The sequence below is a fragment of the Petromyzon marinus genome, unplaced genomic scaffold (genome assembly GCF_048934315.1).
Source record: "Petromyzon marinus isolate PM22_M1 ecotype Great Lakes invasive population unplaced genomic scaffold, UKy_Petmar_22M1.pri1.0 PM_G_Scaffold_112, whole genome shotgun sequence".
In the NCBI taxonomy this organism is placed as follows: domain Eukaryota; kingdom Metazoa; phylum Chordata; class Hyperoartia; order Petromyzontiformes; family Petromyzontidae; genus Petromyzon; species Petromyzon marinus.
The window spans coordinates 266,246-292,763 of NW_027422665.1; the positions used below are offsets into that span (position 1 = coordinate 266,246).

Genomic DNA, 26,518 nt, shown 5'->3' on the forward strand with positions numbered 1-26,518 from the left:
ACACACCGATACAGACACACACACACAGTCACACACAACAACAACCGCCATTCGCCACTAAGTGGCGGTGACGTCACCATGACCCTTGTGCCAGGCCATGTGCACCTTGAGGCCAAGTGAAGTGTCGAACGCCCGCGGGCAGGAGGTCACGGGGCAGACCCAGGTACCACGGGTCGACTGACTGAGATGACTGGCTGGTGCACCACCTGTGCCCCCTACTGTGCTAACTTGCTGTGCTTTAGCCACCCGGCGCTCCGCTCGAGACAGACACACACAGACACACAATCACGCAGAGACACATAGACACACACGCACACACCAATAGACACACAGACCCACGCAGAGACACAGACACATACCGATACAGACACACACCGAAACAGACACAGACAGACACATAGACACACGCAGAGACACAGACACACACAGACACACGCAGAGACAGACACACACCGATACAGACAGACACACACACAGAGACAGGCGTGTGTGTGTTGGGATGAGTAAAACAAAACCCATAAAAAGCGTTGTTGTTGTGAGGGAGTTTTTGGTGTTTTCACTTTGGGAGCTCATTGATGAGAGATGTAAACATCTCCAATAAATACATGTCAGTGGGTTCATAATGGCCGTGTCAGAGACACTGACACCCTGGGTTCAAGCCCTGGGTCTGGGTGTCTCTCTCTCTCTCAGTGGGTTCATAATGGCCATGTCAGAGACACTGACACCCTGGGTTCAAGCCCTGGGTCTGGGTGTCTCTCTCTCAGTGGGTTCAAAATGGCCGTGTCAGAGACACTGACAACCTGGGTTCAAGCCCTGGGTCTGGGTGTCTCTCTCTCAGTGAGTTCATAATGGCCGTGTCAGAGACACTGAGACCCTGGGTTCAAGCCTTGGGTCTGGGTGTCTCTCTCTCTCAGTGGGTTCATAATGGCCGTATCAGAGACACTGAGACCCTGGCACCCTGGGTTCAAGCCCTGGGTCTGGGTGTCTCTCTCTCTCAGTGGATTCATAATGGCCGTGTCAGAGACACTGGGACCCTGGGTTCAAGCCCTGGGTGTCTCTCTCTCTCAGTGGGTTCATAATGGCCGTGTCAGAGACACTGAGACCCTGGGTTCAAGCCCTGGGTCTGGATGTCTCTCTCTCTCAGTGGGTTCATAATGGCCGTGTCAGAGACACTGAGACCCTGGGTTCAAGCCCTGGGTCTGGGTGTCTCTCTCAGTGGGTTCATAATGGCCGTGTCAGAGACACTGACACCCTGGGTTCAAGCCCTGGGTCTGGGTGTCTCACAGTGGGTTAATAATGGACGTGTCAGAGACACTGACACCCTGGGTTCAAGCCCTGGGTCTGGGTGTCTCTCTCTCTCAGTGGGTTCATAATGGCCGTGTCAGAGACACTGACACCCTGGGTTCAAGCCCTAGGTCTGGGTGTCTCTCTCTCAGGGGGTTCACAGTGGCCGTGTCAGAGACACTGAGACCCTGGATTCAAGCCCTGGGTCTGGGTGTCTCTCTCTCAGGGGGTTCACAGTGGCCGTGTCAGAGACACTGAGACCCTGGGTTCAAGCCCTGGGTCTGGGTGTCTCTCTCAGTGGGTTCATAATGCCCGTGTCAGAGACACTGACACCCTAGGTTCAAGTCCTGGGTCTGGGTGTCTCTCTCTCTCTCAGTGGGTTCATAATGGCCGTGTCAGAGACATGTGGGGGCTACCGTCCCCCGCCATCACTGAATTGTCGGGGCCGGTGCCCACCGACTCCCCCGTTCCACTCACACCGCTACCCCCCGGCTGCTCTGTCAGGTCCAGACTAACGACCCCTAACCTCTCGCCCCCCTGTACCTCTGCCTGGGATGTCGACCGCGTTTGCGTAGTTTAATTAGCGGCTCGTACGCTTCGTGCTTGCGATGCGCTACACTGTGCAACGGCGGGGTGGGGCTGTAAGTGCGCTCGCCAGTAAATCTCCGTACCGCCCGTAAACAAACAGGCGCGGCGCGTGTTTCCCTCCCACCCGCGCTCCACGTGTGCCGACAATAACAACCACGCCCCTACCCTCCGCCCGTAAACAAACCAATCGCACGCGAGGGGGTTGGAGCTGGGGGACGGGCGGGCGGGGTTTCTGCCGTGCGTGCGCCGCTGATTGGGGACGCTCGCTTGGCTCTGAGTTAAAGGTCCCGCTCAAACAGTCGCGCGAATACACGCGCGCTCGGCGCTTTAATTAGCTACCTCGCGATCAGACATTTGTGCGGGTGCGTGACCGCGGCCCAGCCACCCAGGTACGCGATCGCTAAGCACTATTGTGAGCAATCGTGCGGGCACGTAAGCACCCCATGCTTCGTCTCGAGGTGCACAGCCGCGCATACACGTAGACACCCAGCGCACACTGCCCTCCACTTCACACTGCCAAAAGACCACGCAACACAGTTTTATCCCCCCACTAGCGAATTTTATTTACCTGTGATGGTATGGTCAGTGGACGCTAATCTATCCCTCGGAGGTCTTCGAGTCGATTTCCCCTACCGATCGCCCCGCTCTCTATCCTGGATTTAAAACGCCTAAACTTACTCCTCTCTCGCTCGTACTTACTTCTCCCCGATGTACTGACCGCTGTAAGGGAATGAGGCGGCGAGCCTGCTGATGCTGGAGTACGTCTCACGGACGTCTCGGATGGCTGACTCTCCTGCTCCCGGGACCGCGATGATCTTGAACAAGAAGAACCCCCCTGCTACCCCAACCCCCCTCCTTTTATCCTACCTACAACAAAGGAATTTTTTGCTCTTTCCGACCCTTGGCCTCCCGTCCAATCAGGGGCTCGGATTCTCCCGCCCTTTCGATGCCCGGATCCCAGCTCAGGTGACGTCGCCGCAGTGATCTCACCGACGTCCGCTCTCTGTTCTCCCGCTACCAGTCCACTGACCCGTGCGTGTGTGTGTGAGGCTCCACTCGCGGTGGTTCGATGGCCCTTGCCGCGACCATGCAACTTTAATATCAGGTCGCGGCGCCGCAGTGCATGTCAGCTACAGGGGGAAGATCGCCCAATTTCCCGCCCGCAGGAAACCATGAAGTTCGATCCCACTAGGGACTTCTGGACAAAAACCTATCAGCCGGGTGACCTCCCTTCCTGGCTCTACGTGGGGCGTGTGTACGTTCGTGTGGGGGGGGGGGTGGTGAGGGTGCGCAGCGTCGGCGTCGACATCCCCCGGTGGCGGCTTTGCGGCGGTGGGCACGACCTCGGCAGAGCGGCCCTGCTGCAGCGGCCTCACGACTGTGCAGGGGCCAAAACGCGGACGTCTGAGAAGGCACCGGCTCCGGGAGAGTGGCGGGAAATCCGCGGCATAGGTGATGGCGCCGCGGCAGTGGGCGCGGTTCCGCTGGAGCGGCTCCGCTGCGGCGGCACCACAAAGTGTCGATCCACACACACCCACAGACACCCACACACACACATACACCTACCCACACACCCACACACACACACCCACACACACACCCACACAGACAGACACACCCACCCACACACCCACACACAGAGAAAAAGACAAAGATCCCCCATATAGCCTTAACAGACTGTAGGGGCAAGTGCTGCTAGCGAGTAGCACCTGTAAAGGCTGGAACAGTACACGAGGGGGTGGGTGTCCAGCACCACGCCCGACCACCTTTGTCTCCCCCGTGGCGATGTTTACACACCGCACCAGTTACTCATTTGAGGCTGAGTCGACCTAGGGGAGGCCCGGGACCGGTTCAGATAATCGTCACTGGTGTTGGCCGTGAGCGGGATTCGAACTCGGGTCGCCGGGTTCGTAGCGCAGCGTAGCGCTAACCACTACACCACCGCTCCCTACTTTGACACACACACACACAGATAGACACACATGGACACACACAGACACGGACACACACACAGACACACACACAGACACACACACGGACACACAGACACACACACAGACACACACAGACACACACACGGACACACACACAGACACACACACAGACACACACACACAGATAGACACACACGGACACACACACACACACAGACACACACACAGACACACACACGGATACACACACATGGATACACACACACAGACACACACAGAGACACACACACAGACACAAACACAGACACACACACGGACACAATGTATAAACCTCCACCCACTCGTGCGAGTGATGAATATAATAGTTAAGTGCCAATATGGCCTTGTAAACACGCGTCCACGTCACGTGCTCTCGCAATTAACTCATTAACCCGATTGGCAATCATTGACATCCACGCGCGTGGCTTCCCAGCGTCACGTGGCCATCAAGGCATCGGCCAATCAATTATGCAAATTAGTGTCGCAATCCCACTGATTGATGAATCAAGGCGGGCAGGCTGAAGGAGGAGTGAGCCTAGTGAATAGTGAATTGTTCACTCGGTGCGTGTGTGGAGCGGTGGCTACCACCGGCGCTGTGGAGGGCTTGTTAATGATCGTTCACTGGACTCGACATTGGTGGTGGTGGTGATCTTGTAAGGAGTTGGGGCACAAAGTGAAGCTTCACCTGGCCAGGAGCACGGTCTGTTGTCTCGAGTTTACGACGTTTGTTATTCGAGCTACAAATAGCCGAGTGGGGGGTGGGGTGTGGACGCGTGGCAGACCCCCAACTCTGTGCGTTCTCTACCGTAGTCTCCAGATTCATAGACGCACTTTCTGGAGAATGTGACCATTCTTAATTTCAACAACAACAGCAACAACAAACACCGCGTTAAGCAGTAGTGGTAGTAATAATACTGTAGCTCTTGGGTTACGTTATGCATTTCGTACAATGCCGAGCCGTTAGGATGTTTTGCGATGACCATAATATTAATGACTTAAAACTGTCATGACTGCAAGAATCACTTTTATGTTTCCTGCCTCAGCAGCTCTCCCGCTATATGATATTGTTATTATTTTTATATTTTTTTTCTATCTACGTGGCTTTACCGAAAGACCCAAAGAATATAATAATCATGTTTGTCAATCATCATCATCATCATCAGCTGCGATAGCATTAAGTGGCATCATCAGTTGAATCATCATCATCAGCAGCATCATCATCACTGCCCTTGTCGCTATCTGACAGCATCATCATCACTGCCCTTGTCGCTATCTGACAGCAGCATCATCACTGCCCTTGTCGCTATCTGACAGCATCATCATCACTGCCCTTGTCGCTATCTGACAGCAGCATCATCACTGCCCTTGTCGCTATCTGACAGCATCATCATCACTGCCCTTGTCGCTATCTGACAGCATCATCATCACTGCCCTTGTCGCTATCTGACAGCATCATCATCACTGCCCTTGTCGCTATCTGACAGCATCATCATCGGCAACAGAGGCAGCAGCAGCAGCAGCGTCATGACCGCCATGCAGTGCAGCGCTGCCAGCGAGACTCTTCCCAACTCGAACTCCTTAGCAGGAGGAGGAGGAGAGGCCGCAGCCGCAAGCACCACGTGGCCACTCGCAGGCGCTGCGTCACGTGGTGTCGGCACCGGGCTAGTCTCACTATCGCAGGGTTACCTGCACGTACCTCCAGGTGTGTATCAGACAGGTGTGTCTGTGTATCAGCCAGGTGTGTCTGTGTACCAGCCAGGTGTGACTGAGTGACAGCCAGGTGTGCCTGTGTACCAGCCAGGTGTGTCTGTGTATCAGCCAGGTGTGTCTGTGTACCAGCCAGGTGTGGGTGAGTGCCAGCCAGGTGTGTCTGTGTACCAGCCAGGTGTGTCTGTGTACCAGCCAGGTGTGTCTGTGTACCAGCCAGGTGTGGGTGAGTACCAGCCAGGTGTGTCTGTGTATCGGCCAGGCGTGGCTGAGTGCCAGCCAGGTGTGTCTGTGTACCAGCCAGGTGTGTCTGTGTACCAGCCAGGTGTGGGTGAATACCAGCCAGGTGTGTCTGTGTATCAGCCAGGTGTGTCTGTGTACCAGCCAGGTGTGTCTGTGTACCAGCCAGGTGTGGGTGAATACCAGCCAGGTGTGTCTGTGTATCAGCCAGGTGTGTCTGTGTACCAGCCAGGTGTGTCTGTGTACCAGCCAGGTGTGTCTGTGTACCAGCCAGGTGTGGGTGAATACCAGCCAGGTGTGTCTGTGTATCAGCCAGGTGTGTCTGTGTACCAGCCAGGTGTGTCTGTGTACCAGCCAGGTGTGTCTGTGTATCGGCCAGGTGTGGCTGAGTGCCAGCCAGGTGTGTCTGTGTATCAGCCAGGTGTGTCTGTGTACCAGCCAGGTGTGTCTGTGTACCAGCCAGGTGTGTCTGTGTACCAGCCAGGTGTGTCTGTGTATCAGCCAGGTGTGTCTGTGTACCAGTCAGGTGTGTCTGTGTACCAGCCAGGTGTGTCTGTGTACCAGCCAGGTGTGTCTGTGTACCAGCCAGGTGTGTCTGTGTATCAGCCAGGCGTGGCTGAGTGCCAGCCAGGCTCTCAGAAGGGCCACGCTCGTTGGGGGTTCGCGACGGGCGTGCGGCCGGTGTCGACGCCGGCGTGGGCGGCGGGCGAGCGCCCCGCCCGAAGCCGGAGTCGCGTTCGCCCGGTTGGCAAGCCGGGCGGGCGGGCGGCGAGCTCGCGGGTCGCGGTGCGGGCGACGGCGAAGACGCCGCCGGGACTCGTGCGGGCGCGAGGAGCGGAGGCGACGCGGAGGCGCGGTCTGGCGTGCCACGGTCGGACGCCAATCTGCGGGGCGCCTCTCACACAAGTGTCGGCAGCCCAGGTGCGAGTCGCCGCACGGGTAGACCCGAGTCCTCCAGGTGAGACTCGGTCCGGTGAGCCCCAGCCAGGCGCTGCGAGTCGTGCGGGCGTGCCGCAGGTAGGGCGGCTTATTCCACGTGCCGGCGGAGGTGATGGCAGTGGTGGTATTGATTACGGTGGCAGTGGTGGTTATGACATTGGTGGTGATGGTAGTGGTTGTATTGATGATGGTGGTGGTGGTAGTGGTGGTGTTGGTAGTGCTGGTTGTAATATTGATGGTGGCAATGGTAGTGGTATTGACGGTGGTGTTGGTAGTGATAGTGCTGGTTGTAATATTGATGGTGGCAATGGTGGTGATGATAGTGGTGGTATTGACGGTGGTGTTGGTAGTGGTAGTGCTGGTTGTAATATTGATGGTGGCAATGGTGGTGATGGTAGTAGTGGTAGTGACGGTGGTGCTGGTAGTGGTAGTGCTGGTTGTAATATTGACGGTGGCGATGGTGGTGATGGTAGTAGTGGTAGTGACGGTGGTGTTGGTAGTGGTAGTGCTGGTTGTAATATTGATGGTGGCAATGGTGACGATGGTAGTAGTGGTATTGACGGTGGTGTTGGTAGTGATAGTGCTGGTTGTAATATTGATGGTGGCGATGGTGGCGATGGTAGTAGCGGTAGTGACGGTGGTGGTGGTGGTAGCAGTGGGGTGTTGTGGCATGGCGTGAAAGCCCTTGGCGCTGCTGCTGCTGCCGCTGTGAGCCAGGCAGGCACCAGGCGCGCCCCGCCGGCACCCCCGGCCGGGGTGATCTGCTGCGTGGCGGCGCGCAACGCCTCGCACGGCCGTGCCATCCCACAACGCTCACAGGTAACGGAGCTCCCTCGCCACCCCCCCTCCCTCCCCCCCCCCCCGCGATGTCGCGAACGTCAACACACATTGCACAGTAGGTCCTCATTAAGACCGCACATTTATTTCACCGATCTGTAGTGCAAACGAATGAATGCACGTGTGTGTGTGTATGCATCTTCATTCGCGTGCGCCTATCTCCGACATTTCAGGAGATTAATTCCCGCCGCCTTTCCAGTCCTGCCAGGGTCGATAAAATAACGACCACTTTGTTAGGGGGGGGGGGGGGGAGTTGAAAGGGATCGCCCCCGCCAGAGGAATATGGAATTTCCACCATCGGCTCAGGGCTGTGAAACCGGACATGAGCACCGCCGCTCACCTGAGCGGCAAATCACTTTGACCTCGAGTTGACCTTCAGCAGAAACAAAATCACGTGACGTGCCTTGTGAACGCCTCTGATGCACCACAGTGCCTTGTGAACGTCTCTGATGCACCACAGTGCCTTGTGAACGCCTCTGATGCGCCACGTGCCCTGTGAACGCCTCTGATGCACCACAGTGCCTTGTGAACGCCTCTGATGCACGTGACGTGCCCTGTGAACGCCTCTGATGCACCACGGTGCCTTGTGAACGCCTCTGATGCACCACAGTGCCTTGTGAACGCCTCTGATGCACCACAGTGCCTTGTGAACGCCTCTGATGCACCACAGTGCTTTGTGAACGCCTCTGATGCACCACAGAGCCTTGTGAACGCCTCTGATGCACCACGTGCCCTGTGAACGCCTCTGATGCACGTGCCGTGCCTTGTGAACGCCTCTGATGCACCACAGTACCTTGTGAACGCCTCTGATGCACCACGGTGCCTTGTGAACGCCTCTGATGCACCACAGTGCCTTGTGAACGCCTCTGATGCACCACGTGCCTTGTGAACGCCTCTGATGCGCCACTGTGCCTTGTGAACGCGTCTGATGCACGTGACGTGCCTTGTGAACGTCTCTGATGCACCACGGTGCCTTGTGAACGCCTCTGATGCACGTGACGTGCATTGTGAACGCCTCTGATGCACCACGGTGCCTTGTGAACGCCTCTGATGCACCACAGTGCCTTGTGAACGCCTCTGATGCACGTGACGTGCCTTGTGAACGCCTCTGATGCGCCACGGTGCCTTGTGAACGCCTCTGATGTACTACAGTGCCTTGTGAACGCCTCTGATGCACCAAAGTGCCTTGTGAACGCCTCTGATGCACCACAGTGCTTTGTGAACGCCTCTGATGCACCACAGAGCCTTGTGAACGCCTCTGATGCACCACAGTGCCTTGTGAACGCCTCTGATGCACGTGACGTGCCTTGTGAACGCCTCTGATGCGCCACGGTGCCTTGTGAACGCCTCTGATGTACTACAGTGCCTTGTGAACGCCTCTGATGCACCAAAGTGCCTTGTGAACGCCTCTGATGCACCACAGTGCCTTGTGAACGCCTCTGATGCACCACAGTGCCTTGTGAACGTCTCTGATGCACCACAGAGCCCCGTCGCCCCCTGCGCCACGGAGCGGCTGCACGCCGGCTCCCGGGGGTCACGTGACCCATGGGGCCCCGTGACCACTCCGGGACCCGTGGCCTCCGCGGACCCGGCGAGACTCCGGCAGTGGCCTCCGGGACCCGCGGGGCCTTTGGAGCCGGGTCGACCCCCGGGGCACCCCTGGCCTGGCCAGCCGGTGAGGGGCGGTGTTGGCTGTGCTGTGTTCGCTGTGTTGTGTTGGCTGTGCTGTGTTCGCTGTGTTGTGTTGGCTGTGCTGTGTTCGCTGTGTTGTGTTCGCTGTGTTGTGTTCGCTGTGTTGTGTTGGCTGTGTTGTGTTGGCTGTGTTGTGTTGGCTGTGTTGTGTTGGCTGTGCTGTTTTGGCTGTGTTGTGTTGGCTGTGTTGTGTTCGCTGTGTTGTGTTGGCTGTGTTGTGTTGGCTGTGTTGTGTTCGCTGTGTTCGCTGTGTTGTGTTGGCTGTGTTGTGTTGGCTGTGTTGTGTTCGCTGTGTTCGCTGTGTTGTGTTGCCTGTGTTGTGTTGGCTGTGCTGTGTTCGCTGTGCTGTGTTCGCTGTGTTGTGTTGGCTGTGTTGTGTTCGCTGTGTTGTGTTGGCTGTGCTGTGTTCGCTGTGTTGTGTTCGCTGTGTTGTGTTGGCTGTGTTGTGTTCACTGTGTTTGCTGTGTTGTGTTCGCTGTGTTGTGTTCACTGTGTTGTGTTCGCTGTGCTGTGTTCGCTGTGTTGTGTTGGCTGTGATGTGTTCGCTGTGTTGTGTTGGCTGTGTTGTGTTGGCTGTGCTGTGTTGGCTGTGTTGTGTTCGCTGTGCTGTGTTGTGTTGGCTGTGTTGTGTTCGCTGTGTTATGTTGGCTGTGTTGTGTTCGCTGTGCTGTGTTGGCTGTGTTGTGTTCGCTGTGTTGTGTTGGCTGTGTTGTGTTCGCTGTGCTGTGTTGTGTTGGCTGTGTTGTATTCGCTGTGTTGTGTTGGCTGTGTTGTGTTCGCTGTGCTGTGTTGGCTGTGTTGTGTTCGCTGTGCTGTGTTCGCTGTGTTGTGTTGGCTGTGTTGTGTTCGCTGTGCTGTGTTCGCTGTGTTGTGTTGGCTGTGTTGTGTTCGCTGTGCTGTGTTGGCTGTGTTGTGTTGGCTGTGTTGTGTTGGCTGTGTTGTGTTCGCTGTGTTGTGTTGGCTGTGTTGTGTTCGCTGTGCTGTGTTGTGTGGGCTGTGTTGTATTTGCTGTGTTGTGTTGGCTGTGCTGTGTTCGCTGTGTTGTGTTGGTTGTGCTGTGTTCGCTGTGTTGTGTTGGCTGTGTTGTGTTCGCTGTGTTGTGTTGTGTTGGCTGTGTTGTGTTCGCTGTGTTGTGTTGGCTGTGTTGTGTTCGCTGTGTTGTGTTGGCTGTGTTGTGTTCGCTGTGCTGTGTTGGCTGTGCTGTGTTGGCTGTGTTGTGTTCGCTGTGCTGTGTTCGCTGTGTTGTGTTGGCTGTGCTGTGTTCGCTGTGTTGTGTTCGCTGTGTTGTGTTGGCTGTGTTGTGTTCGCTGTGCTGTGTTGGCTGTGTTGTGTTCGCTGTGTTGTGTTCACTGTGCTGTGTTCGCTGTGCTGTTCGCTGTGCTGTGTTGGCTGTGTTGTGTTCGCTGTGTTGTGTTGGCTGTGTTGTGTTCGCTGTGTTGTGTTGGCTGTGTTGTGTTCGCTGTGTTGTGTTGGCTGTGTTGTGTTCGCTGTGCTGTGTTGGCTGTGTTGTGTTCGCTGTGTTGTGTTCGCTGTGTTGTGTTCGCTGTGCTGTGTTGGCTGTGCTGTGTTCGCTGTGCTGTGTTCGCTGTGTTGGCTGTGCTGTGTTCGCTGTGTTGTGTTCGCTGTGTTGTGTTGGCTGTGTTGTGTTCGCTGTGCTGTGTTGGCTGTGTTGTGTTCGCTGTGTTGTGTTCACTGTGCTGTGTTCGCTGTGCTGTGTTCGCTGTGTTGTGTTCACTGTGCTGTGTTGGCTGTGTTGTGTTCGCTGTGTTGTGTTCACTGTGCTGTGTTCGCTGTGCTGTGTTCACTGTGCTGTGTTCGCTGTGCTGTGATCGCTGTGTTGTGTTCGCTGTGCTGTGTTCGCTGTGTTGGCTGTGTTGTGTTCGCTGTGTTGTGTTGGCTGTGTTGTGTTCGCTGTGCTGTGTTGTGTGGGCTGTGTTGTATTTGCTGTGTTGTGTTGGCTGTGCTGTGTTCGCTGTGTTGTGTTGGTTGTGCTGTGTTCGCTGTGTTGTGTTGGCTGTGTTGTGTTCGCTGTGTTGTGTTGTGTTGGCTGTGTTGTGTTCGCTGTGTTGTGTTGGCTGTGTTGTGTTCGCTGTGTTGTGTTGGCTGTGTTGTGTTCGCTGTGCTGTGTTGGCTGTGCTGTGTTGGCTGTGTTGTGTTCGCTGTGCTGTGTTTGCTGTGTTGTGTTGGCTGTGCTGTGTTCGCTGTGTTGTGTTCGCTGTGTTGTGTTGGCTGTGTTGTGTTCGCTGTGCTGTGTTGGCTGTGTTGTGTTCGCTGTGTTGTGTTCACTGTGCTGTGTTCGCTGTGCTGTTCGCTGTGCTGTGTTGGCTGTGTTGTGTTCGCTGTGTTGTGTTGGCTGTGTTGTGTTCGCTGTGTTGTGTTGGCTGTGTTGTGTTCGCTGTGTTGTGTTGGCTGTGTTGTGTTCGCTGTGCTGTGTTGGCTGTGTTGTGTTCGCTGTGTTGTGTTCGCTGTGTTGTGTTCGCTGTGCTGTGTTGGCTGTGCTGTGTTCGCTGTGCTGTGTTCGCTGTGTTGGCTGTGCTGTGTTCGCTGTGTTGTGTTCGCTGTATTGTGTTGGCTGTGTTGTGTTCGCTGTGCTGTGTTGGCTGTGTTGTGTTCGCTGTGTTGTGTTCACTGTGCTGTGTTCGCTGTGCTGTGTTCGCTGTGTTGTGTTCGCTGTGCTGTGTTGGCTGTGTTGTGTTCGCTGTGTTGTGTTCACTGTGCTGTGTTCGCTGTGCTGTGTTCGCTGTGTTGTGTTCGCTGTGCTGTGTTGGCTGTGTTGTGTTCGCTGTGTTGTGTTCACTGTGCTGTGTTCGCTGTGCTGTGTTCACTGTGCTGTGTTCGCTGTGCTGTGATCGCTGTGTTGTGTTCGCTGTGCTGTGTTCGCTGTGTTGGCTGTGTTGTGTTGGCTGTGCTGTGTTCGCTGTGTTGTGTTGGCTGTGCTGTGTTCGCTGTGTTGTGTTCGCTGTGTTGTGTTGGCTGTGTTCGCTGTGTTGTGCTGTTTTGGCTGTGTTGTGTTCGCTGTGTTCGCTGTGCTATGTTGGCTGTGTTGTGTTCGCTGTGTTGGCTGTGTTGTGCTGTGTTGGCTGTGTTGTGTTCGCTGTGTTCGCTGTGTTTGCTGTGTTGGCTGTGCTGTGTTCGCTGTGCTGTGTTGGCTGTGCTGTGTTCGCTGTGTTGTGTTCACTGTGTTCGCTGTGTTTGCTGTGTTGGCTGTGTTGTGTTCGCTGTGCTGTGTTCACTGTGTTGGCTGTGTTCGCTGTGTTGTGTTCGCTGTGTTCGCTGTGCTGTGTTCATTGTGTTGGCTGTGTTGTATTTGCTGTTTGCCACGAGACTCGCGGTCTCTGTGGCGGTCTCTGTGGTGCGGCAGTCGAAGCCCAACGGGGCAGGTCGCGTGCGGCGGGCCGAGGCGTGGGGGTGGCCGCCGCCTCTCCCCGAGTTGTCTTGGCCAGCGTGGAAGAGCAGGCCAACGAATTTACCCCCCCCCCCCCCCCATCGAGAGGGGGTCGCTCGCTCTCGCCCTGCGCTTCTCCTTCCGCAGCGCCGAGCACCGGGCCACCGGGGGGGCACCCCGGCGCCGCCACCCCGGTTGTTCCGCACCCCGGCACCGGAGCTCTTCTCTGCCGTGCAGCGCGGCGAGCTGCGAGACAACTCCCAGCCAAGTCTCGTCGATATCGTCCTCCTGCAGCACCACTACCACCAGCAGCAGCAGGTCCACTACCACCAGCAGCAGCAGGTCCTCCTCCACCAGCAGCAGCAGCAGCAGGTCGACTACCACCACCAGCAGCAGCAGCAGGTCCACCACCACCACCACCAGCAGCAGCAGGTCCACTACCCCCAACAGCAGCAGCAGCAGCAGGTCCACCACCACCACCAGCAGCAGCAGCAGCAGCAGGTCCACCACCACCAGCAGCAGCAGGTCCACCACCACCACCAGCAGCAGGTCCACCGCCACCAGCAGCAGCAGGTACACCAGCAGCAGCAGGTCCACCACCAGCAGCAGGTCCACCACCACCAGCAGCCACAGCAGCAGCGGATGCTGCAAGGGGGGTCGTCCAGCGTGGTTCTCAAGGGGTCTCAGATTCCAGCTGGGCTCTGCAGGACTCTCACGGGTCCCTCCAGCACCTCCAGCACCTCCACCACCTCCACCGCCGTCTGCTCCACCACCTCCACCGCCGTCTGCTCCACCACCTCCACCGCCGTCTGCTCCACCACCTCCACCGTCGTCTGCTCCACCACCTCCACCGCCGTCTGCTCCACCACCGCCGTCTGCTCCACCACCTCCACCGCCGTCTGCTCCACCACCTCCACCGCCGTCTGCTCCACCACCTCCACCGCCGTCTGCTCCACCTCCTCCACCGCCGTCTGCTCCACCTCCTCGCGCTCCTCCCGCTGGAGCTCCTCCGCCTCCCCGAGGACAGCGGCTGCTGCCGCGTTAGCTCGGAAGAGCAAAGCGAACGTGCGCGAAAGGATCCGGGTGAGAAGCCACGATCCCCTTAGGTTGACTCAGACTAAAACAAAACTTGGGGGGGGAGGGGAGGGGGGGTGATATGGCCCAGTGGTGGCACGTTCCAGATTCAGTTCGGATCTCGAAGGCCACACCAGCGATTACGTGAATAGAGTAGCCCATCGTGGTCCATGTGAGTGACGTTTTAAACATTGACACTGCACCTACATCAGTTGGGACCACACGTAGCAGCAACAGTCTCCTCCCGACTGGCCCCCACTTGCAGGCCGGGCGTCACGTGGTGCAGCACGAGGATAGCTGCCACTGGGAGAGCTGGCGGGTGCCCTTTCAAACGTCTGAGGTGTAAAACGTAAAGTCGCTCATCGTCGCGCGAAGAGATGGCCCGCGACGAGGACGCCGCGTAAAACAAATAATTTTTTAACTTAAAACTCGGATCCGTCCGTCCGTGTGCCCATCCTCCTATGCGTCCGTTTCTCTCCCCGTGCTTTTGAGTGACTTCGCGTTTACATTATGAGACCTCCTATGCCAGTAACAAGATATAGTAATAGGTTTTACCCTTGTACGCCTTTTGGCGTCATCTGGTCCAACACCAGTGGAGACTAGGCTCTAAGAAAAGCCGTCTCGCGTGTGGACCAATCAAATTCAAGGACAGTGCATAATATTATTATCAGAGTTGTCTCTTTTGTTTGCATTTTGACTGCTTGTGTTGTGGTTATTGCAAACATGATGCCTTGAATAAAGGTGTCAGTTTTTGTGCCAGTTAAAAGGGTAAAACCTATTACTATGACTTTGCGTTATCGTGGCCTGCCATGCGGTTGTTGGAACGCGGCACGGGGTGACGCGAGACGGTTGAAGTCTGGTCGAACCGAGTCCTCGCCCACGGGTGGCGGAGCGAGTTAAATTCGACGCCGCTTGGCCCTCGAGCGCCGCCGCTCAAGGGCCAAGCGGCGTCCATCCCCGGCACTGACGGCGTGTCCGCGCGCGTCCGTCCGTCTGCGTGTCCGTGCCCTCAGGTGCGAAACCTGAACCGCGCGTTCCTGCTCCTGCATCGCCTGCTGCCGCCGGACCGCCTCCGGCCGTCGCGGGCGGCGACACTGCACGCGACGGTTCGCTACATCGGCCTGCTGCAGGCCGTGCTGGCGGAGACCGCCGCGGCACGCGGCTCCTCCCCGCGTGGCGTGTGACAGCGCGGGGAGGGAGGGGGGAGCGGCGGTCAACCCACCTCGGAATGCAGCAGTGTGTGTTTGGTGAAGGGTGTCCCACCGACTCGGCCAGGTGCGTACACGTAGGTGCGCGTGAGCACGATGCCAACCGTGCGCTAGTCGGAGATGCGGGAGCGGGGGGGGGGGGGGGGAAGGACAAAAACAGTTCTAAGTAATATTATATTCTTAGCTCTTTCAGTCAAGTCACGTTGAAGGGAAACAATAAAATAATGAAATATATAACAATAATATATTTATTATTTTATTGTTTCCTTTCAACGTGACTTTACCGAAAGAGCTAAGAATATGAATTACTGCAGTCACGAAAGCTTTAAATCAGTTGTAAGTGAATTAGTTTTCATCATCAGACGATCATTTCAGAAATGCATTGCAAACATGATGCCTTGAATAAAGGTGTCAGTTTTTGTGCCAGTTAAAAGGGTAAAACCTATTCCTATATCTTGTTTCTGGCAAAGGAGGTCTCATAATGTTAATGCTCACCCCGAGCCCTCAATACTCTGATAGTGCGCTGTTTTTGAGTTGTACGCCTTTTGGCGTCTTCTGGTCCAACACCAATGGAGACTAGGCTCTAAGAAAAGCTGTCTCGGGTGTGGACCAATCAAATTCAAGGACAGTGCATATTATTATCAGAGTTGTCTTTTTTGTTTGCATTTTGACTGCTTGTGTTGTGGTCATTGCAAACATGATGCCTTGAATAAAGGTGTCAGTTTTTGTGCCAGTTAAAAGGGTAAAACCTATTCCTATATCTTGTTTTTGGCAAAGGAGGTCTCATAATGTTAATGATTATCGACTTATTTCCATGTCAGCTAAAGTTTCCACAGCCGCGTAATTTGCAACGTTCCGCACGTACGAGCTTGTCGCCCCGGTCGCACGTTTGCCGCCGAAACGCTAAAATAAACAACCGCCGGATGAACCGATAGCGCTTACATCACTCACTCGTCCTCACTCACACTCCCCTCTCTCTCTCTCTCACTCACTCGTCCTCACTCGCTCACTCATCCACCAACATCCAACATCGGGGCCAGATTCGGGCGTGGGGGCAGGGGGCTTCAGGGGCTGCAGCCCAGGGGCCTCGTCCAGCTGAAGCGCCTCCAGAGACGAAGTGAAAAGTGATTTCAGTTGCGCATGCCGAATTTTATTCGTTGTTAGCCTTGTAAAAAAAAAACATTTTATTTTTCTTTAACTTTGTTTTCCTTTTCAACAGTTTTTACCAGGGGGCCTCACGGTACCTGTAGCCCAGGGGGCTTACACAATCTTAATCCGGCTCTGTCTCCAGTGGATTCCTATTAGTATTTGCCCTAACATGCTGTTAAGGCTGGGGGGGGGGGCTACTGGGGGATGTGGGTTCTGTTCTTGTAAGCGCACGGGAAGGGTGCGGGGTGCTCGCGTAGCCTTAGGAATGCGGATTCAGTCGTGCGGGTCAAGAGGTCACGTGGTGAGGCGCAGCCACGTGTCTACCCCAACTGGCGATCTTCCCATCAGCATCGGGGCCCCTGACTTGTCGCGGTGAACTTTCGGGGGCCCACCACAACTCTACGCACACTGCCTCCTCTCTCTCTCTCTCTCTCTCGCTCTGGTAGAGTTGGCTTCAGGACGACCGTAACTCCTCTCAGGACAATATAATATTACCGTGGAGGCCTTCTGTTGAGTTTGTTCAGGGCGGCACGGCGATAAGGGGGCGATAACCGATGAACGCAGACGGGGCGGTAAGATCACAGCTCACGGGCAGAAAAAGCTCAGTGGCTTTTTTGCCACCGCAGCCACGATTGAAGGGAGGCATTCAGCCGGCAAACGACAGATCGTAGCTGACGACGTATTTGCGGATTTCGGATCCGCTCCGAATTGGCGAGGAATTTTGAACGCGCGGACATTTCGTGCAACTTTTATTCATAGGTTTCAACAGTCGACACGTAACCATCCGTGACAATTACAAAAACACATTGAACATTCCAAAAAAGTCATGCGTGCACACGTCATGTGACGCGCGTGCACACGCAACTATAAAAATACTGTGCTGTCAACAAACATGTGGAGGAACTGCGTTAACCAGTCCCCCAGTACTTAGAGGTACATTACGCTCTGCTCCAGAAATGTTTCTCTAGAAATCTCACCAACGAAATCTTTTTTTGTTATTTTTGTTCACATCAACACTCTTCTGGGAACTTTGACAAACCATATCCTCGTGTATCCTTATTGTTCTTGTATAAAGCTCTCATTGGATTGATTGTAAGGATACTTGGAGCAATAAACATAGCGATGGAATAATACAAAAAGGAGGATTTACCCTTACTGGCAATAAGGCGGCAGGTGTTAAGATGTTCAAACACGAAACGGACCCCTGTTACAAGGCATCCAGTCTGCATTAACCACACATACTTGCGGTAAACTGTTCAAACAAATATCCTTCGGTAATGCATTGCCCTTTAAACTAATTGGCCTACACAACAACATGGACTCTTACGATGGGTGTATCTCACACTCTCTGGGTGCAGTGCCTTCTGCTAATAATTCCTAACTCCAAGCCAGCACGCATTCTAGGGAAACGTTGAGAGCCCTGCTTGTAGGAGAGATTGTGAATACTGCTGAAATATATTTCCATTCTCTCTTCACGTGAAAAACACATGCTTGTACTGGCAGGAACCTCCTGGTTATTACACCACCAGCCCACAGGGGATTATTGTTGTGTCCGTCCGTCGTGCATCCAAAAATGGGAGGGGAGGGGCTGGGTGGGGAGGGTGAGGAGGGGAGGGTGGGGAGGGGCTGGGTGGGGGGTGGGAGGGGTGGGGCTGGGTGGGGAGGGACTGGTCACCCCGTGGTGCCCTTATAAAACTCAACGTTTAACCTACTCACGCCGGCTTGTGCCCGCCCTCACAGTCGGACCTATTTGTGGAATACACCACACTGCCGTTGACCCTGGCCATTGACCGAGCAACCCAACGTTCCTACCAGCTCCCTCCGCAGGAGAATGTGTTTATCGATGAACCTTCTTCAAATCGGAGATTTTTGTAACATTTTAGCTGTCACGGTGGTCGCTGTTCGTAACTACGCCGTACTCTTCTGCACCTTATAACAGGGCAAATTGTCTGAAATGTTCAGCGATTAAAGGTTTCAGTCGTGAGGAAGCGTTTGTTAATAATGTGGGCTTATTAAAGTTAGTCACTGTTATGTTGCCCCCAAAGCAGTTTGTGGCATGCGATAACCTTAATGTGTGTCCTCTGTTACAAGCAATGGAATGTAATTTAATTAATCATACCTCATCATCACCACTCATCGTGTAATTATTTAACCCTCTACAGTCGATTTCATTAATGCGATGAGTGTTCTATATTGGATAATTTAGAGGGCTTCAATCGACGGGCTTGAAAGACTCCGGCTACAGCTTATATAAAACTGTCATCTCTTTCCCAAAAATGTTTCTGCAGTTTGCCCAACGGCCCACAGCAGCATGTCACGCGGAACTACCACCAGGAGCCACGGCTTCCCTACGCGCATGGCGATCAAACCAACATTTTAAATTCTGAAACCCAGAATTATTCGAACAAATCACCTTTTAAGATGGCAATTTTGCGCGGTCAACTCGCCGAACTTAACCCAATATAATCACGGCTGGGCAGCTGAAACATTGATTTAAATGGTTGCTATATCAATGTTTCTGAGCCCTCACGCTCGGTTCGTGACTACTACAACACGACCATTTAAAAGGCCCTTCCCCCCCCCACCCCCGTCTTGTTCGACCACGTCTTTCTCCGCAACGGCGAACCGTGCATCCTCACCGACCCTCCTCCCGGCGGGGCGGTCTCCTCGCGCAAACCCGGAGCAGCAGCAGCAGCTTCACGTGCTTCTCCAGCCTCCTCCCCCCCTGCTTCCCGCGCCCGCGCCCGCGCCGCCGCCCCGCGTCGCCCATGGCGCCGAGCAGCAGCTCCCGGACGTGGGCGGCCTTCCCTGCGCCGCGGTGGGCCAGGCACGACAGAGGCAGGCGGCGGACGCCGCCCGCGAACCGCAGGGTCGCGGCGTCGCACGGGCCCTCTGGCCGGGGCGGCGGACGAGGCGGCGGCGGCGACGGAGGCTCTGCAGCGGAAGGAAGGGAAGGAGATGTAAAGCGCGTTGTTCCGGGATCACCTTTCGCAAGGTGGACTTTTCACCGTACTTATTTCGCACTGCACGTAGCCAGCTCGTTCGCTAATTGGGAGGCGCGGGCGTCGTGCCAGCTTGCAGTCAGGCAACCGAGATCCGTTCCGGGTTGGCGACTCAGAACATTCTAGATTTAAAGCTTTCGTGACTGCAAGGATCCATACTCAGCTTAAAGGTCCGCGGTCTGAGCGTGGCTGTGTTTCACTCCAGCGCTGTCCTCGAGACAGCCCGGTCCCTTCACCTGATGAAGGCCGCTTGTGTTGTGGCCGAAACGTCGTGATTTTTGTTGTTTTATTTTTACCTACGTGACTTTACCGAATAGAACCAAAGAGTATGGACTCAGAAAATGCTTCTGTAGCCAGCGAGACCGCGTCAGCGTACCTCTCGCTGTGCTACCGGTCGGTCACGCGCCATCGCGTGGAATTTAGCGTCTCGTTCAAGTGGCGAACATTCCTATCGTTTTCTATTCCTGCAACGTGGAGAATGCACCGGCGACCTCTTCACAATTACGTTACAATTTCTCAAAGACGTACACGCACACACACATCCAAAATGTACTGCGGTTGTAGTAGTCTTTTTAAACGGATAAATACGTGACCGTGGACCAGATTGCGAACGCGTGTCCAGCCCGGAGCACTCTCCCCAGTGGGCACGTGCGGCATCCGCACCGGCTGCCCTCCGAGGCCAGTAGCGCGGTCCTCCGACGATGCCGTTGATATTGTTGGTTCTTTCGGTAAAGTCACCACGTTGAAGGGAAACAATAAAGTAATAAAATATATATAAAATACAATTCTCACGACCGTTGGTTTTTTCACACCTGATGATGACCGCTTGCGTTACGGTCGAAACGTCGTGAGAATTTTATTGTTTAATATATATTTTATTATTTTATTGTTTCCCTTCTACGTGGTGACTTTACCGAAAGAATCAAGAATATGAATCCACTGCCGTCACGAAAGCTTTAAATCAACATTTGACGCCGTCGATCTACGGTTGCCGCTAAAACGACGCGTCCGTGTGGAAAAAAAAGCGAGCGAGAGAGCGGTCACCTGCCGGCCCCGCGTCCCCACGCTCGCGACTCCACGCGGGCGCCCGACCAGCAGAGCGCGTCGTGCGTGGAGGCCCCGGGCAGCAGCTCCATGGAGCCCGGGCCGGAGCAGTTTGTGTGTGGGCGGCACGGGGCGTCCGCCGACGCCTCGGGGGAGAAGAATCCCCGAGGGCATGGGGCGCAGCGCGTGTCTTCGCGCGGGGATCCTGCGGAACAACGGAGACGCGAGACGGGGGGGGGGGGGCGCACGGGCGGGCAGAGACGCGGGACAAAATGTAGAGATGCGTAGAGAGAGAGAGAAAGATGAGAAGAGAATAGGCATAGATTTCGATTTAAAGCTTTCGTGACTGCAAGGATTCATCTTCTTTGGTTCTTTCGGTAAAGTCACCACGTAGAATGAGAATAAAATAATAAAATAACACAATAAAATTCTCACGACGCTTCGGCCACAACACAAGTGGCCTTCTTCATTGTAGCTCTGTCGTCCCGACAGGTTTGTTCCTTTCACCTGAAGGCCACTTGCGTTGTGGCCGAAACGTTGTGAGAATTTTATTGTGTTATTTTATCATTTTATTCTCTTTCTACGTGACTTTACCGAAAGAACGAAAGAAGAAGAATAGGCATAAATTGGTGCTGGGAGATAACTGGGAGATAGGAGAGTGGAGATAAGATTCCCCCCGACTTGACGAGCACTGGCCGGCGGGGCACAGTAAATACGTTTACAAATGAATGATCATCAAAGGAGTGAAAGTAGGAACCAATTGATTTCTGAGTGGGGTAGAAATCTCGCGCTGCGCGCGAACGATTTAACCTCTAGCCAATGAATGAAGAATGCATGAACGGGGAGTTTGGGCGTTCATGCGTTTTTCGCCGCAGGGATCTGTTGACGGGGGAGGCCACGCGGAACGAACCCTTATCGATTCAACTAATTAAATCGGACGCAACGATTGAGCGGCGTCTTTGGTCACGGGCGAATCGATCGCCGGACGAATGGCAACGACACACGTGGTGTAGCCCAGCCCCTCCCCGCCCACCCCGCCCCGCCCCCCACCCCACGCGTGCCTTTGGTGACGACGCCGTGCCCGGCGGCACAGCCGCTGTGCCGCTCGCAGAACTCCTGCGGCAGCATCAGGAAGGTGCCCGGCTCGCACTCGCACACGCGGTCGTGCGTGGGGCTGCACTCCTTTGCGAGCCGCTGGCCCTCCTTGCACGGCGGGCCGCAGTAGAGACACCGGTCCAGGGAGTTCCAGAACTGCGTGTAGTGGCGCGGCGGGCACGGCGTGCAACGCGCCTCCACGTCGGACGTGTCCTCCAGGAGGAGCTGTTGCTGCTGCTGCTCGCTGGCCTTGGTGGAACACGGCAGCGAGACGTGGTGGCCCGGGGGACACAGCCCGCACGGCGGCTGGGACGGTGAAGGCATCGGCGAGACGTCTGCCGACGCCGCCGCCCCCGTCATCACCACCAGCAGCAGCAGCAACATCGTCGTCGTCATCGTCGTCATCATTGTCATCGCTAGCGTAGCCCCGATGCGATCTGCGAGGGGGGGGGGGGTGCGGGAGGAGCGCGCACGTTTTGTGTTTAAGCACAGGCGGGCGGGAGATGCCGTGCGTCGCGTTACATCGCTGGTGCGTCGTCACCAGCGACCGGTGAGAGACGGCCGTGGGTTGGCGGGAGGGTCTTCATCTCCGCCAAGGATCGAGCGTGGCTGACGACAACGATGACCGCGTGGCTGACGACAACGATGACCGCCGCATCGAGATCAGCAAGGCGGGGGGGGCGGTATCATCGCCGACCATTCGATGGGCACCGATGCGATCACCACAATTGTTGTTCGGCAAAGAGACGGACCGCGCGGGGGCGCAACGAGACGAAGGGAAAACCGCAGAGTTCAAACGCGAGTTCACAGACAACGGGGATAAAACAATGAGACAAATTATACATTACTCATTGTGTTTTTTCGGTAAAGTCACATGTGTAGGAATACCATAACATTATATTAAAACAAATCAATCACGTTTCGACCGCAACACAAGCGATCCTCATCAGGCGTAAGAAACGAATCATGGAGGCAAATACAACAAGGAGAGACGAGAATTCAACAAACCTAAGGAAAATTACGTGATACACAACCAGTCAGGTCAACAACACAGACACTTACCTGGCGGACCACGAATTTCAGAAGAGTGTTAAATTTCGTGTTCAACCTCTGGATTGAACATACCAGCATAGACAGAGTGAACAAATACGAGGTACAAGTCAGAAATAGAGAGACACCAAGAGGCAAGGACGGACAGAGAAGTGAGGTCGGATGAAACGGAAGCCTTAAATAAGAAGTGAAGGTGGGGGGAGGGGCCAGAGAGAAAGGACGGGGCAGGAGGAAACGTCGTGATTTATTTGTTTTAATATAACGTTATGGTATTCCTACATACGTGACTTTACCGAAAAAACCAATGAGTAATTTATGCAGTCACAGAAGCTTTAATTCTTTATTAACACACTTCTACGGGGAAGTTACCTTTACGTCGTGATTGATTTATTTTAATATAACGTTATGGTATTCCTACATACGTGACTTTACCGAAAAAAACAGCAACTAATTTATGCAGTCACGAAAGCTTTAATTCTTTATTAAATAATCCATTCTTCTGGAATCTTCTCGACACAATCGGATCGTGGTGGTGGTGGTGGGGGGGGGTGGATGAGAGGACAGGGATCTTGGGACATCGAGGTGGGGGGAGGGATACGGGGAATGTTTGGTGGGGAGTGCGAGGTTGTATGCCGAGTGGATCGCCACATCCTGCCGCACAGAGAGACATCAGCAGGGGACTCAAGCCCCAAGCCTGGGGCAGTGTCGCGAGCGACTTTGGCATTTCGCCTTGGCGAAATGCTACAATCACGTATTCCAATCACGGCTCCAACTCTTCATCAATCGCACGATTTGTAATAATAATAGGGTTTTTCCCCTTTTTTTCTGGCAACAAAACTGAAACCTTTAAACAAGGAATCATGTCTACTGCATTAACCACAATACCTGCAGCCAAAATGCAAACAAAAAACATACTATGATAATATATGTGGCATTGTCCCTTAGAAAGAAAGCCGTCCCTTGGTGTGGACCAACCAGTTTCAAGGTCAATGCATTATATATTATCATAGTATGTTTTTTGTTTACATTTTGACTGGAGGTATTGTGTAAAGTCACCACGTAGAATGAGAATAAAATAATAAATTGATAAAATAAAATAACACAATAAAATTCTCACGACGTTTTGGCCACAACACAAGTGGCCTTCATCAGGTGAAGGGACGAGACTGTCTGGAGGACAGCGCTGGAGCGAACAAAGCCAAGCTCAGACCGCGACCTTTAAGCTGTGTGAGAAGAAACAGAGCGCCTTGACAAAGGAATTAGCATAGGATTTAGCATTGAAACGGCTTGTGTTGTGGCCGAAACGTCGTGAGAATTTTATTGTGTTATTTTATTTAATCAATTTATTATTTTTATTCTCATTCTACGTGTTGGTGACTTTACCGAAAGAACCAAAGAAGATGAATCCTTGCAGTCACGAAAGCTTTAAATCGAAATTCCGACTGGTGCTTTTTAAATTTTGATTTAAAGCTTTCGTGACTGCAGTAATTCATATTCTTAGTTTTTTCGGTAAAGTCACGTTGAAGAGAAAATATATATATTTTGTTATTTTATTTTGTTGTTTCTCTTCAACGTGACTTTACCGAAAAAACTAAGAATATGGTGCTTTTTAATCGATTTGTGTACACGCCACGAGGCTCTCTCCGCTCGTCGCGTTCACCGCGGCAGGGAGTCAAACTTCGGCCCCCACTGTCTCAGGTCACGCTCGATGTACCCAAAGACAAAGATCCCACGGGTAGCCTCCGGCAATTTTCTACCTACTACATATGGATTCCTGCAGTCACGAAATCTTTAAATAAAGATTGAAGTCAGTCCTTGATTGACCCACTGCTGGATGATGGTCACGGTCACTTCACCCCTTCCGCACGCCGTTGTTGTCGGTCGTGATGGTGGTGATGGTGGTGGTGGGGGGGTGATTCACCATATTTGACCACTCTGGCCAGTGGGGGCTGGTGAAGTGTGGGGAGGGAGGGGTGGGTGGGCAGGTCCAGGACCGGTTCGAATATTACCACTGATGCGCGCCGCCGTGAGCGGGGAATCGAACCCGGGCGGTGTGCTAACCACTGCGCCACCGCTCCACTCGGCTCATGCGGCAATAAACATTTAAAATGTCAAACTCGCAACCTGATGACGGTTATAATTACCCACAACAGCAAAACGTTTAACAACACCGTGGCCTTAAGAATGTTTAAACGTTTATATTCTTAGCTCTTTCGGTAAAGTCACGTTGAAGGGAAACAAAATAATAAAATATATGGCAATTTTATTGTATTATTAAATTTTATAAATTTATTATTTTATTCTCGTACTACGTGACTTTACCGAAAGAACCAAAGAAGATATATTATTTTATATATATTTTATTATTTTATTGTTTCCCTTCTACGTGACTTTACCGAAAGAGCTAAGAATATGAATCACTGCAGTCACGAAAGCTTTAAATCAAAATGTTTAAACGTGTATGCAGTCGGCGGCGTTTCGGGCAATGACTCTTTAATTGTGCGTAAAAATAAAAGACGCGAGCGATGGGAGTTGGGGTACGAAGGGAAACGCCAGCGGTGTTGACAATCCCTCTGCTGCTCGTGTTGAGGGAAGTTCGTCTGGCTGCTTTGACATTTACTGATGACGTCCGGCTGCATCAGAGTCTCAAATGGCATACATTGTCCGTGGCAACAACAAAAATCCATTTCAACTTACACGTAATTATATAAATATACGCCCTTGCAGGTTTGCACTCATTTTATTAAGAGACGTGTATACACACACACGTACGTGTGGGGTGAAACGTTCCCCGGGGGAATACAGGAATGCCTTCAGATGCGTCAGCTGTGATTTCACTCCATTCCGGTGTTCCACATTAAAGAGAGAGACGTCCCTGTAGGAACTTGGTGTGTGGACCAATCTTAGCATGCAAACTCGACAACAAAATAACACAATAAAATTCTCACGACGTTTCGGCCACAACGCAAGCGGCCGTCTTGAGGTGAAAGGTACAGAACTGTCGGGACGACAGACATTGAAGCTCTGTTGTCCCGACAGGTCTGTACCTTTCACCTGAAGACGGCCGCTTGCGTTGTGGCCGAAACGTCGTGAGAATTTTTTGTGTTATTTTATTATTTTATTCTCATTCTACGTGACTTTACCGAAAGAACCAAAGAAGATGAATCCTTGCAGTCACGAAAGCTTTAAATCGAAATTTAAACTCGACGTTTTAATTTAGGCAGGGATTCTGGAAAGGCTGCAACAACCGGGGGGGGGGGGGGGGGGAGAGTAAACCACCTGTTGTATACGGCCCTTTTTCCACAATTAATATCCATAAGAATATTTACGGATGCATACACCTAGATTTCTTTTTCCTTTCTTTCGTGACAAACAATATATATTTTTTAATGAATCAAACCCGTAAGCCAGAAACACGAAAAACCAGATGTCGGTCATAAACAGGCCATATATATAAAGAAATAATAAAACTCTCAAGGCGAGGATGTAACAGCTATCGGCAAAAATCTCCAGATGAACAAGAGTTTGATGGGCCCCTTAGGAAAGGTCCCTCCGAGGTCAGAACACCAAGAGACTAGACACGGAGACGCCAACAGGGTAAATCGTATACATATTATTTTCCTTATTTGCCAGTAAAACAACAAAAAAATTAAGAGGCAACAACAAGAATAAGATAAAATTAGCGATCCTAACGCTCACTCCAATTAAGAACAGGCCACCAGACACATCAGTGAATTATTATCCAATGATTAATTCGCTATCAAATGATTTTCACCTTTAATACTTTTACTGAAAGCTTGGAGCAGGAATACCGAGTCACATCAAAGGTTATCGAGAAGGAATGAGACAACGGGCAAACTTGCGAAAGAGTTTAAACAATATCCCAAGCAACCCCGACCACCTTTGTCTCTCTCACAGCGCGGAGAAGCAGGAATTACACCTTATCACAAGGGGCCATCTGGAAAAGCCAGCCGGGTTTGATGAGGAGACACACCCCACCCCACACACGGCAACCAGGCAAAGAAAGTTTTAAAGAAAATTGCAATATAATATTAATAATAACGTGTTAACCTTACACGACATTCCATTATAGAACCTTACAGAACCAAGGGATATGGATTCCAACAATCAAGAAACGGACCTCTTAAACTTAGGATGATAATTATTTTTCTTTTTAATAATTCCATCATAACAATTCGAACCTCGGTAAAACCGAGAGGTGTCGGGAGGACGTAGTTACAAACACGAGTC

General features: G+C 53.2%; 2 protein-coding genes across 2 annotated transcripts; one reads left to right on the forward strand and one right to left on the reverse strand.

The window, feature by feature from the left end:
* Positions 1 to 12,794: 12,794 nt before the first annotated feature.
* On the forward strand, positions 12,795 to 15,028 carry LOC142909270 (uncharacterized). Its single transcript, XM_076059697.1, has 2 exons — positions 12,795 to 13,728; positions 14,733 to 15,028. The coding sequence occupies exons 1-2, from the start codon at positions 13,288 to 13,290 to the stop codon at positions 14,901 to 14,903; spliced, it is 612 nt and encodes a 203-aa protein (XP_075915812.1). The 5' UTR covers positions 12,795 to 13,287; the 3' UTR covers positions 14,904 to 15,028.
* A 1,780-nt stretch (positions 15,029 to 16,808) lies between these two features.
* Positions 16,809 to 21,662, reverse strand: LOC142909268 (uncharacterized). Its single transcript, XM_076059693.1, has 3 exons — positions 21,184 to 21,662; positions 20,123 to 20,327; positions 16,809 to 19,010 (listed from the first exon to the last, which is right to left on the reverse strand). The coding sequence occupies exons 1-3, from the start codon at positions 21,629 to 21,631 to the stop codon at positions 18,638 to 18,640; spliced, it is 1,026 nt and encodes a 341-aa protein (XP_075915808.1). The 5' UTR covers positions 21,632 to 21,662; the 3' UTR covers positions 16,809 to 18,637.
* Between the last annotated feature and the right edge of the window lie 4,856 nt (positions 21,663 to 26,518).

Coding starts and splice junctions, on each gene's coding strand:
- LOC142909270 (XM_076059697.1), top strand. CDS start 13,288: ATGCTGCAAGGGGGGTCGTCCAGCGTGGTTCTCAAGGGGTCTCAGATT. Junction 13,729..14,732: donor ACGTGCGCGAAAGGATCCGG/GTGAGAAGCCAC, acceptor CCGTGCCCTCAG/GTGCGAAACCTGAACCGCGC.
- LOC142909268 (XM_076059693.1), bottom strand. CDS start 21,631: ATGACAATGATGACGACGATGACGACGACGATGTTGCTGCTGCTGCTG. Junction 20,328..21,183: donor GCACGGCGTCGTCACCAAAG/GCACGCGTGGGG, acceptor GTTGTTCCGCAG/GATCCCCGCGCGAAGACACG. Junction 19,011..20,122: donor TGGGGACGCGGGGCCGGCAG/GTGACCGCTCTC, acceptor CTTCCGCTGCAG/AGCCTCCGTCGCCGCCGCCG.